The sequence below is a fragment of the Clarias gariepinus genome, chromosome 17 (assembly GCF_024256425.1).
Source record: "Clarias gariepinus isolate MV-2021 ecotype Netherlands chromosome 17, CGAR_prim_01v2, whole genome shotgun sequence".
Taxonomy (NCBI): domain Eukaryota; kingdom Metazoa; phylum Chordata; class Actinopteri; order Siluriformes; family Clariidae; genus Clarias; species Clarias gariepinus.
Genome location: NC_071116.1, coordinates 12,880,155 through 12,892,753, shown reverse-complemented (window position 1 = coordinate 12,892,753; position 12,599 = coordinate 12,880,155). Strand labels below are relative to the sequence as shown.

At 37.3% G+C, this 12,599-nt stretch overlaps 1 protein-coding gene across 8 annotated transcripts in view; it reads left to right on the top strand.

The window, feature by feature from the left end:
* Nucleotides 1-12,599, top strand: part of synj1 (synaptojanin 1) — a 30,335-nt gene that overhangs the window by 5,520 nt on the left and 12,216 nt on the right. For 6 of the 8 annotated variants that reach the window (XM_053516042.1, XM_053516045.1, XM_053516041.1 and 3 more), the window contains exons 4-16: nt 179-446; nt 2,193-2,418; nt 2,525-2,608; nt 4,618-4,679; nt 6,322-6,418; nt 6,748-6,923; nt 7,065-7,146; nt 7,322-7,474; nt 10,025-10,190; nt 10,854-10,877; nt 11,452-11,643; nt 11,793-11,877; nt 12,337-12,477. In XM_053516042.1, the coding sequence (XP_053372017.1) occupies nt 179-446; nt 2,193-2,418; nt 2,525-2,608; nt 4,618-4,679; nt 6,322-6,418; nt 6,748-6,923; nt 7,065-7,146; nt 7,322-7,474; nt 10,025-10,190; nt 10,854-10,877; nt 11,452-11,643; nt 11,793-11,877; nt 12,337-12,477 (1,756 nt within the window). The remainder of the gene's footprint in view (nt 1-178; nt 447-2,192; nt 2,419-2,524; nt 2,609-4,617; nt 4,680-6,321; nt 6,419-6,747; nt 6,924-7,064; nt 7,147-7,321; nt 7,475-10,024; nt 10,191-10,853; nt 10,878-11,451; nt 11,644-11,792; nt 11,878-12,336; nt 12,478-12,599) is intronic. The other 2 variants (XM_053516043.1, XM_053516044.1) reach the window with 2 other exon arrangements.

Genomic DNA, 12,599 nt, shown 5'->3' with positions numbered 1-12,599 from the left:
TTTATAATGTATTATTTACTGTATTATATTACATTTATGACACTTTACAATTATAATTCAGTGATACTTAATGCTGGAATTGGTAGTGCATTTTTTTTCTTAATGTTGACTGACAATATGATTACCTTTTTGTGTGTGTATTTTAATTAATTTATTTATTTATTTTTAATATCATTAGGCGACTCCATGCTGCACAGTTTGGTGTTAGTGACTGGATGCAGTTCGGTGGGGAAAGTGCAGGAGTCAGAAGTCTTCAGGGTCACAGCCACAGACTTTATCTCCCTAAAGAACGATCCATCAGATGAGGACCGGATTGCAGAAGTGCGAAAGGTTCTAAACTCGGGCAACTTTTATTTTGCCTGGTCGTCTAGCGGGACAAGTATAGACCTGAGTCTGAATGCACACCGCAGGATCAGAGAAGACACCTCAGACAATCGTTTTTTTTGGTAAGTTTAGGAGCTTTATGCGCTGGAAGTTTACCTGTGGTAAAAATAGCCCAGTTTCCAATGCCGTAAAAGTGCAAAGACCTATATTAAAGCAATATTTAAATTGAGCCCTAGGGATGTCTTTTGGATTTGCCTATTCTTATAGGTTGCCTGGGCAACATTCTACACCACAACATTGCATAAAAATTCTAGTGTCTCTTTAGAAAGTGCGACATCCACAAATGTGTTAACACTAGTGTCATTTAGAAATGCTGCATTGTTTAGTTGTTTGTTTGTTTGTTTGTTTGTTTGTTTTTGGCTAGACAGTGAAGTCATTTGTGTTTAAGTTCAAAACATGAATATGAGACAATATATAAAATACGTTTATTTATTTCTATTTACATTAAAAAACAACTTAGAACGGGGCACCATTATTTTTGGACCCACAAATTGTTCTAGTCATTAAAATATTGTAGTCATTGTATAAATACACATGACTGACTGACAAGATTGTTGACAGAAGATGACTGTTGCCCAGGTGTCCCCTGTTCCACTGATTATTTACACAGTTAATCCAAAATGTATGCACTTGTTTTAAACTCTGGATTCTGCACTGCATTTTTAAAGTATAAACTAACATGAATAACAAAAAGCTGTCTATAGGAGAAACCTGAGAAAAGATGAAAAATTAATGAGCTGTTGCACTTGTATTGGGTTTAGCCAATACTGCAATTTGTACCTAAAAAAGAAAGAAAGAAAGAAAGAAACCTATAGCGTATTAACAACAAGACAACTAACGGCTCGGCCGGCTAAAGAAAAAAAAAAGCTGTGCGGTGAGGAAAAACCATAAAACAACAGTCAGTGACGTCATTAACACACTGTACAGGACAGGATGTAGGTATCACAAGCCACTATTTTCAGAAAGCATCTAAAAGCAGGCACATAGAGTCTATGCATCAAGATGCAAACCACTTATAAGCCAAATTTGCATCGAAATACAGAGATGAGCTACACCAAAAATAACCAATGCAATTGTGATGTAAATACCAAAGTGTAAGAATGAAAGAGCTGCTGATGACCCAGATTACAGTATTAAAAACTTAGCGGTTAAGCATTGTGGAGGTAGTTTTATGACTGGGGCTTACAGTACATGGCTCCTTTTGGAAGAGCATCACTAATCTTCATTGATGATATAACTCATGATAGTAGAAGCAGAATGACTTTAGCAGTCTATAGAAACATTTTGACTGCCAGAGAAATGCATTAATTTTAATTTGGAGTTGAACATCATCATGCAGCATGACAGTAACCCAAAACAAACACCAACACAACTAAGGGGGAATTGAAAGCTTTCAGACCGACCATTTCAGTCACTAGTCTATAACTTTCTTGGGGATGTATTTCCCTCTGAAGAGGAAGCTGAAGGGAGAAAAGCAAGCAATATCTGACAAGCTGCAGCACATCATGAAAGAAAAATGCCCTGTTCTGTGCTGTCAGTGTGTGCAGTTCTTGCAAGCAAAGGATATTGAGCCAAATATTTACTGTTTAATTCAATTTATTTTAAGCCTCATCTAAAATTTCGTGGTTTGCCACCAAAATTGTTTAACACATCTAGATGTGTTAACTGGAAGTCTGATATATTATCATATTTTCATGTTTTCATCTCAATCCCAAATGTCCAGTGTACAGCAAAAATGTGCCTTGCTGTTTGGAGGCTAATTAAATTAAAGATTGTAATGTGTTGTATATTTTGTTGGACTAAATCAGGAATCAATCCCTGCATCTGCACCTAAAGCATTATGGGGTGAACTGTGATGACTGGCTGTTGAGGTTGATGTGTGGTGGAGTGGAGATCCGCACCATCTACGCTGGCCACAAGCAGGCCAAAGCCTGTGTTATCTCCCGCCTCAGCTCTGAGAGGGCAGGCACGCGCTTCAACGTACGCGGAACCAACGACGATGGCCAGGTGGCTAACTTTGTGGAGACGGAGCAGGTGAGCTGTGTTGATTTTGTAGTGGATTTTATTTATTTAAAAAAAAACATGATATTAATGTGAGTCTTGTTATTATGTACAAATTGTTTGTTTGTGCTGCCCACAGGTTATTTTTCTGGATGACAAAGTCTCATCTTTCATTCAAATCCGTGGATCTATACCGTTGTTCTGGGAGCAGCCTGGTATACAGGTAAGTGCATCGACGACTTTGAGGTCTCACATTTTAATAGAAATGGCATTTCAAGGTAAACATCTACCGTGGGCTGGATTCAGTTAAGGTCACAGAGTCAGCACACCTACACTAGTAGCTGCTGATCACCTTGTTCATGTTGTTGGAATAATTTTCTCCAGGTAAATTTGTCAAAGCGGAATCAAAGCGTTCAGTCTGGCACAATCAAGAAGAGCAAAAACCACAGATGGGTATTGATGAGGTTCAGTTCTGCATCTTATCTGGTGTATGGCCTTTATTAAGCTGTTACTTTGTTCAATGTCAGTGGGTAAAAAGATCTTTATAATTAGAAAAAGCATTAGTAAGGAAGCATCCAGATAGGGTTATGCATCCTATTATACAAAGATAAACAACATAAAATAAATCCACTGACATTGAACAGAGCTCTTTCACACGCAATTTCAGTGGGGATTTTCATAGGGCATCTTTTGCTTCTGCTTTACTTTTGCTCCATGCTGATCACCTATTGGGTATACAGTCATTATGGAAGCAAGGTTCTGCTCGTTTTTTTCCAGGAATCTCAGAGTAACCCAAGATGCTTTGGGTGTGCCTGCTAAGTCAACCTTGATTATTTATGACTGAGACCTGCACAGAGAGGACAGGCTTAGGAGTAGCTTGGACACTCTTTTTAAATGGCAGGGGTAACATAACACCCAATCCATACCAGTCACTGTATTCACTGAACACAAAGCATGCTCGGTAACAGTAGGCATGTTTGATGATCTCACCGTAATATAACACAGCCATGTACAGAATTATTGGCACCTGTTGACAATGAATGATAACTGTTTTGTTTGGAACAGTGCTAATGTCAAAAGAAAACTTCACTCCTTAACACAAGTGTTGTCGAATAAGAATGTTGGACTTGGAGGTAGTTCCTGTGGTCAGAGATTGGTTGTAAGGTTTGATTAGTGATTATGTAATGAAGAGTCATTGCGCTGTTTACAGTAGTAGAGAGGAACCAGTGAGAACAGTGTGCAGTGGGCTGTGAACTGTGTCTTTCTCTCTCTTTCACACATTTATCCACACACACACACACACGCTCTCTCTCTCTCTCTGTTCCTCCTCCGCAATGAGAACTAATACTGAACTCAGTTTCAGCTACTGTTTGTAGAAACCTGTCTGACACTGTTGTATAGCTATTCGTGGTCTTAGACCACTGATCACAAAAAAAATCTGCACTTTACTACTTGTTCACTGTAAACAACAAGTATAATTTAGGATTGCTATTATAGATATTAAATTGTTATTAGAGTTATAATCTTGTATAACTTTATAAAAGGTGTATAAACAATGGGTTAGGGGATAAATTACCTTTATCACCAGTGTCGCACATAGATGTTTTGAATGATTTGCAGACAGAAGATAGTTGCCCACTGGAAGAAAAGGTGATTAGTTAGACTGTTACGCAGTGTTAGTGTTATATTTTCAGTAGTCATAGTAACAGTAGAAGTGCGGATCTTGCAGAAGGTTCTCAGGGAGCTTTTATCATGTGACTAAATTTGACAATGGTTAAGTTTATAAAAAACAGTAGATTTAAGACTGAAAACAGTTATTAGAAGCGGGGAGCTGTTTTTAAAAAAAAATGAATGTGGTGCAGTTTGATTTTGTTTGTGGGATCATTATTTCACTAAAGCATTTTTGGGAAGAGAAGCAGTTGTAACCTTCTTAATTGGGAACTTGAGTAAAGGGTTGTTATGCATACTGTAGGCTGAATTCTGACATCTAGAGTTTTTTGTTTCCTTTTTAAAGACTGACTAACACCAAGCTTGTAATATGGGTAATGTTTGACTTTCCCTTTAATAAAAAAAAATCTGCAGGGGCAAATATAGCCAGATGACATGGGCATTGTCTAATTTTGGACTGACTTTCTTTTGTTCCTATATTTTCATTCTTTCTTTACCGTCCTGTCATCCTCCTTATTAACATTGGGTGATATGCCTCTTTGTCTGCTTCCTCCATATCTGAAGGTTGGTTCCCACCGAGTCAAGCTGTCCCGGGGTTTTGAGGCCAACGCCCCAGCTTTTGAGAGGTAATAAACACATACTGCTCCCTGCTGGACCACTGCAGCTCGGTTGTGCAATGACATCATTGTGCTGTCAAGGACAAATGGGAAGAAAAAAAAAACATCTTTTAGGCTTTCTAACAATAATGAGAAGCATAATTTTGGACTGTAACTTTTACTGCCAATCGAAATTTGTGGAACGCCTTGTTTTTCTGTAATTTTGTTTAAGTTACCAACAACAAGGTATTTAAAATATCCCATATTTTTACTATTTCTTTGGCAAGTTAACATGGGTCTCCCAAAGTACTGTATATATTTTTTAATGCGGCAGGTGAAATGCCAATTGGGTAGTGCCTTTGGTTCACTCTTACTCGTAGCTAAAAACAGTTTAGTCTCAGTGTATATTTAAATAAGAGCGAGCAGAGAGAACAGCAGAGCTGACCAAGAAGCCCAGGGAGGTATATGTGAATAAATATGAAGGACATAACTCAAGAGGTTTGTATGTAAATAATCAACCAATTCGAACATCTATGAAAATACAGGGAAAAGCTATTCATAGCAGGTTGTAACATACAGCGGTGTACACGATTTGCATAGACAGCAATAAACTATAAGGCACAATGGGATACAGTGTGCAACATTCTAGATACACAGGGCTGGTGCATTCATAAAAAAGGAAGATCATCGTAATCCAATTAAGGTTAAAAAAAGTTAAATGTTAAAACCTAATTTAAGATTCAGCTTAGACACAGTTTTTTCGATATAAAGTTTAAACAACACATTCTGATTAATAATAATAATATCTAAATACTTACATTTTGACCATTTCAGTTTCAACCTGTTGTGTAGTCAAGATCTTAGGAATTTTGGGTACTAGTTTTTTTCCAATCATATATAACATAAATTAGGATTTGTCCACATTTAACAACTGTTTAAATTGGGTTTAATGAACCTAAACAACAACAAACTCGACCTTATAATTTCAAATGTTTGTATTACTGAGCGGGATGAATAATAGATGACTGAATTATCTGCATAATAATGAAATGGAGTGTTTGATAAATTATGGAGATAATTTATATAGAGCAAAAACAAAAATAACCCTAATATGGAACCCTGAGGCATGCCTTTCATCACCACACAAGAAGGAAGAAGAACCAGCAAACTGGACACCTTGTGTTTCAAATAACAAATTCTTAGAGAATTAGTTTAAAAAAGAAAGAAAAGCGCTAGGCCTTATTGTGGGTATTTTTTTGTTTGTTTTGTTTTGTTTTTACCCTGCACAGACTATCACAAAGAAGGAACACTTCAGTTCAGTTTCAGTTTTAGCTTCACTCTTTGTTCTGATCCCCAGAGTACTGAGCTGGGCAGGCGTGAAATGAGGGATGGGGGATGGGTTGGGGGGGGGTCTATATTCTACATACAACCTATCTTTTTCCTTTCTAACGTTATCCTTCCTAACCTTCCTATCCTTCCATATCTCTGTAATGCTACCTCAAACATTTTAATGTGCCCAATATGCTCATAATTCCTACCATTTCCTGGAAGTAATAAACTGATAGTTTGCCTTTCTATGTTCTACTTATGTTGTGGTTACTACTAGGCTTTCTCTAATAGTACATGCTCTAATGATAAATGTCGAATTGTTTCCGTCATGTCGTATTTGCAGGCATTTTACAGCTCTAAGAAGGCTCTATGGTAAACAGTTGATCATTAACCTGCTGGGCATGAAAGAGGGGGAGCACATGCTAAGCAAGGCATTCCAGGTTAGTTATTGATTTTCCTTAATTGCTCTGCTGATATTGTAATTCAATGCTGTTTTCTTCTTTATATATCATTTTAGCAGTGAAAATTGTGAACTGCAATAGAAATCTATACATGGAATTTACTAATAATACTTTAATTGATAGTGTTGTATGTAATCAAATCAAATGCATTAAAAAATGGCATTTGGGTATGGATGTTATGTTTTTAGTTAAGGATGTTGATGCTGCTTATCTCTCTCTCTCCCTCTCTCTCTCTCTCTCTCTCTCTCTCTCTCTGAATGTATATTTTGTAAGTTTTAGATGATTAATGTCCGTTGTGGTCTTTACAGAGTCACCTGAAAGCTTCAGAGCATGCACATTGTGTGAAGATGATCAACTTTGACTACCACCAAATGGTGAGAGGAGGGAAGACAGAGAAACTCTTGACTGTGCTGAAACCACAGATCAGCAAGTTCCTAGACGAATGTGGCTTCTTCTATTACTCTGCTGGGACTGGAATTGAAAAGTAGGTTGAAAAGCTCTAGCTTAAAGGGGTTTCATCCTGATTGTTTTTCCTCTTAGATGCTCTTTGGACTCACAATTTAGCAATATTATCTTCAGTTTTGCTAAATATTTATTTTTATTTAAATTGAATTCTTCTCTCTAGATGTCAGTCTGGGACACTGCGAGTGAACTGTTTGGACTGCCTGGACAGGACAAATAGCGTCCAAGCTTTCTTTGCACTTGAGGTTTGTTAATATATCAGTTTACTAACCAATCTAATCAAAACCAACCCTTCATATCTTAAAGTAACAATATTCATGTCTTATTTGTGATGTGAAAATGCCAAAGTACTCTGTAGGTAATTTGCATATGTTTGAATATGTTTTCCTAAATTTTAATTTCTTTCTATTTCTTGCCTAGATGTTGCCCAAGCAGCTGGAAGCCATGGGCCTTACAGAGAAGCCCCAGCTGGTGGCACGCTTTCAGGAGGTTTTCCGCACCATGTGGTCAGTCAGTGGAGACTCAATCAGCAAGATCTATACTGGCACAGGTGCTTTAGATGGCAAAGCTAAGGTATGTGCCTTTCAGAAGAATAGATTTCAGTGCAACATCTGTTAATACTGGGTAATCGGCCTCCGAGTGGCGCAGTGGTAAAGCGCTCGCCCTATCATCCGGAGATCGCTGGTTCGAACCCCGGGTGATGCTGTTTTCCTCTCACAGCCAGAGGCACAGAGCTGATTGGCCGAGCTCTCTCAGGGGGGAGGGATGAGAGGTACTTGTGCTCCCACATTAATCACGGCTCTACAGCCAATCAGGGGCGTCTGTGAGCTCGTGCACACGGAAGGAGCGGCTAGCGCTTTCCTCCGAGTGTGTTACTCCGCCCCTAACGGTGCGTGAGCTAGCAGTTCGAAAAGATGCGGTCGGCTCGCATCACGTGGTTCGGAGGAAACACGGGATAGCTTTCGTCCTCCCGACTGAGTGGTGGTAGTAGCCTTGATGTGTGTGGGAGCCTCCTAGTGACGGAGGAATTGGCCACGACTAGATTGGGGAGAAAATCGGGGAAAAAGAATTGGACAGGACTAAATTAAAAAAAATAAATAAATAAAATACTGGGTAATCTAAAATTCACTTTTAATTAAAAGACAATGACATTTATTGTACAGATAAATTTTCTTTACTGATAGGCTTCAAACATATGTCCTCTTTTAAATCATCGTGGAACTTTGTCTGTCTCTTAACTTGTATGTGTGCTATTGTTCTTTGCTTTCCTCTGGAAACTTATCTACCTGTCTGGTAAGTTTACAAGCCAGCCATGCGGGCCTGGTTCTTTCTACTGTGTCCTCGTGTCTGTAATTTCGTGTATATTGTGTGGTATTTACAAAGCATTGTATATCAACAATGAGTTTAGATGAAAAAAATATTGGAAAAATTCTTAAAAAAAAATGTTAGGTTTTAAGTTATAATGTGTAAAGGATGCATTGACCTGGTTGCTGTGGATGACAGTACTGTAGGTTTTAAATATGTTTTGACTGGGAGGGGCTGAGATGGCAGCAGTGCTACTAAGAGTGCTGTGAACTCATAAATGCAGAATGAATGATGTCATCAAGAAAGTAATAAAGCAAAAAGTGAAACTGTTGTAAACAACTGAAAATGTTGCTCACATATTAGAAAAAATTTCCATGGGACTTTTCAAGGTTAAGACATATGATTTTTAAAGACCAGGGGCTATATTCATAAAGCTTCTGAGAATTCTCTCTCACAGCTCATAACTTGGCTTAACAGCTTCTAGCTATGAGTCTTAGCTTAAGAATGATGTAGGATCAATTTTGGAGAAAGGAAAAGACAAAAACTCTTATGGAGGTAGTGCTGCTCCAATTGCTAGTTACACACAACACCCGCGAGTGAACGGACACATCCTTGTCCGCGGGTGAACGGACATAAAGTGTTTTTTTTTTTTTTTTTTTTTTTTTAGAAAACTTTGCAGATGGATGGGTCAATGACTGACAGTGTATTCAGAGTTGGCCTTATTATTAATAAATACACACATACACACCCCACGCTTGCAGTCATATTTATTATTAGAGGTGGCATCAATAAAAACTGTGTTTGTCATAACTCTGGAACAGTTTGTTTATTCTTTTTATTTTTTATTTACAATCCTTTTTGGATTTTCTCTGTTCTGAGAGTGGGAGCCAAAGAGTAACGTTCTCCCTCGCTTTTATGCTGTCTGTCAGTATGTCAGATTTTTTAAGTCTGGTGGCAATAAAGTACATCATGGTTTTTTGGGTCGGCTGGTAAGTGCAGTGCTTGATTTTGTGTGTATTAGAGCAAGTCAGGTGGGTTGGGTTGGTTCTCTAACAGTTTTTTACTTTTAAGATTCTTTATAAATAATAAGAAGAATTTTTTTAAAACCCACAATTCCAAGAATTTTCTTAGAATTTTATCACTGAGAGCAACTCTTTGCACTAAGAAGTTTCAGGAATACAGCCTCTGATTTGTATTTAACTGGGAATTATTATTATTATTATTATTATTATTATTATAATTATTATTATTATTATTATTATTATTATTATTATTAAAGTAACAAAAACACAAATATTACTATTTTTGACAGTGTGAATTTTTTTTTATTCATGAGTTTTTTTTCTGACGATCTTAGTCATCACTTTATGCATTAACTTAACAGAAATTCTGTCACATGCACCAGAAATCATGTTGGTAACAGCAGGTGGTCCTAATTGCATAACTGCAGTTTTAATGCATGTGGTTAAGTAGCAGAAAGTCTAAATTTTTATCTCTAGCGATACTGCATTAGTTTGTATCTAATGGGAGCTACCTTTTGCAGTAGTAATCTTGATGTGTAGAAAGAAGGAAAGGAACAAAACACACAGATGTCCTCTGTCTTTCCAGTCAAACTATCTATTTAGTTTTTACCTCAGCGTTGAGTGCTGATCCTTTGTCTTGAAGCTAACATTACATCATAAACTTTGGCATCACCAGACATCAGTTGTATATAAATATCTTACTTTCCAGTATTTTTCATGGATCTATGCTATACGTTTTTGTTTCGATTGCTTATGAAGTGGTTTCCTTTGTGTTTGTCTCTGTGGTGTCGTGTAGACTGGAAAGCTGAAAGACGGAGCGCGCTCAGTCACCAGGACCATCCAGAATAACTTCTTTGACAGCTCAAAGCAAGAAGCCATTGATATTCTGAGGCTGGGCAGCACTTTAAACAGTAACCTTGCTGATAAAGCTAGAGCTCTCCTCACCACCAGCAGCCTGTATGGTATGTTAATCACATTTCAGCAATGCAGTTGACCAATAGATTTTATTTATTCATTTATTTTTAGCAATAGGGCAGCTTATTCAACAAAGTTTCCTTACCATGTACCATACGTGTTAAAACCACAGCTGTGAACACTTTATTTGGTGAAAAAAAATGCTCTGCTTTTTTTCTCATTAATCCCAAAGCACTGATAATTTCTCACTGATTTAATCTGCCTAAAAGTAATAACAGGAACTAATTTGCTTCCTAAATGTTCCACAACATTAAATGTAGCTAAAAAATAAGTTTCGAAGTAAGACATGTTCTTTAGTTAATATACATTTGCAAATCGCTATGGTGTAAGGGGAATAAAACATTTCGGCACATAATAACCTATGGGGTGGTATTAGATCATACCCCTATTAAATTCCTTATCTTCCTTTTGCAACACCTGGTGTCAAGTCCATGTTGTAAATGATGGGTAGCTCTAATAACAATGAGACATTTAGTAATGTAGTGCTTCATGGTGTCTTGCTAATCTTTCTCCTTCAGCTGCCCAGGGTGTAAGATTAGCACTGAACAAACTGTGCTAATGTTGTTATCTGCCTTGCTGTCTAACTGCTAACTGTGCTGCTTGTGTCCGTTTCTTTCTCTCTTATTCCTCCCTGCTGCTTACATGGTTAGTCTCTGAGCCCATATTACAATCAGGTACAGTATAACAGTATGACAGCTCAGCCACCACTGTCAATGGTTCTTCATTTTATGATTTTCATTGTTTGTGTTTGTTTAACACCCTGGATTACTTGTTAACTAGAAATGTTTTTATAGTTCTTTTATTTCTAACATCTTTTCTGTGATTCTGTTCGGAATTGTAGGAGGCAGGATAGGTGCACAAGTCTCATGAAGTGTAAATCAATGTAATACTTAATGCCACAATGACCAGAACAACATGAGCTTGTGTTACTTTACCCACCCCCTCCAAGATTCGTTTTTTACACATTTTGTGTTTTTGTTTCTCAGCTTGAAGTTTTGCACATTTCTGGAAAAATACAGATCATGTATTAAAAAAACCTTGTGAAACATTATTCCACTTTTGGCCGTTTGAAAGCTTTTTCATCTCCTTCAGCTTTTTAAAAAAAAATTTTTTACTTAGAACCATACATTTAATAATCATATTTTTCCCATTTATTTCATATCATTTCATTTTATGTAATTAAGTGGAATAACATTAGTTTATTTTAGGAGTTTATTTACTGACTTTGCTGATGTTTCCGGCTTTTAGCATCTCCCCGAGTGTTGCTTGGCATGTGTCAGAACCACCACAAATACACACATCCTAAAAAGATCCGTGTATGTGTGGGGACGTGGAACGTCAATGGAGGCAAGCAGTTCCGTAGCATCGCGTTTCGGAATCAGACACTCAGTGACTGGCTGCTAGACGCACCAAAAATAGCCGGCCACCCCGAGTTTCAGGGTGAGCATCTGCTTAAAAGATGTTTATTTCTTTATTATTAACTAATTATTTATAATTTCCTACTATACTATTTGTACTGTTTAGTATAATATCTACACTTATGAATTTTCAGAATTTTATGAATATAAAGTGATTGCTTTATATCCCAGACAGCAGATCCCAGCCTGCAGACATCTTTGCCATTGGCTTTGAGGAAATGGTGGAGCTGAATGCTGGCAACATAGTCAGTGCAAGGTACAAAAACGTAGAATTTCTTTATTTTAAAAACTGGGCAAAGTAAAAAAATATATATATTGTTTAACAACATGCATTACAATAATAAGAATTGTAATGTAATATGTAAATGTAATAATTAATCATTTACAATTTTTGCTTCCCTCAAAAAGAAACTGGGTGCATATTCAAAGTGAGGTCTTTTAAATATATTTAAAATAATATTTTTAAAAGCAAGGCTATTTAGCCTTTTAGCCAATATGCCCCCCTTCTTCCTATTTATTTCATCAGTGGCTTTGACAATACACAAATGTATAGAGATATTGTAACTTACTAAGCAGTTCAGTCAATAGTTAAAAAATTATGGCAATGTCCTTTGCATTTTAAGAATGTTGCAGTGTATATATATCTGTGCTTGTGGTTTTGCTGCACATCAGGCCGAGACAGGATCAGTTTGACCTTTTTTCCCCCCTTTGACAGCACCACCAATCAGAAGCTGTGGGCAGCAGAGCTGCAGAAGAGCATTTCACGAGATCATAAGTATGTGCTCCTGGCCTCAGAGCAGCTGGTGGGAGTCTGCCTCTTTATCTTCATTCGACCACAGCATGCTGCATTTATCAGGTATAGACCTACTTACAAATTCAACAGGCACACTTACAACTTTATAGGAATATAGTTACCAGCTGCAGGCCATCTAATGCTATACACAATCCACACAATCCTCTGAATGTTTCAATCTATGC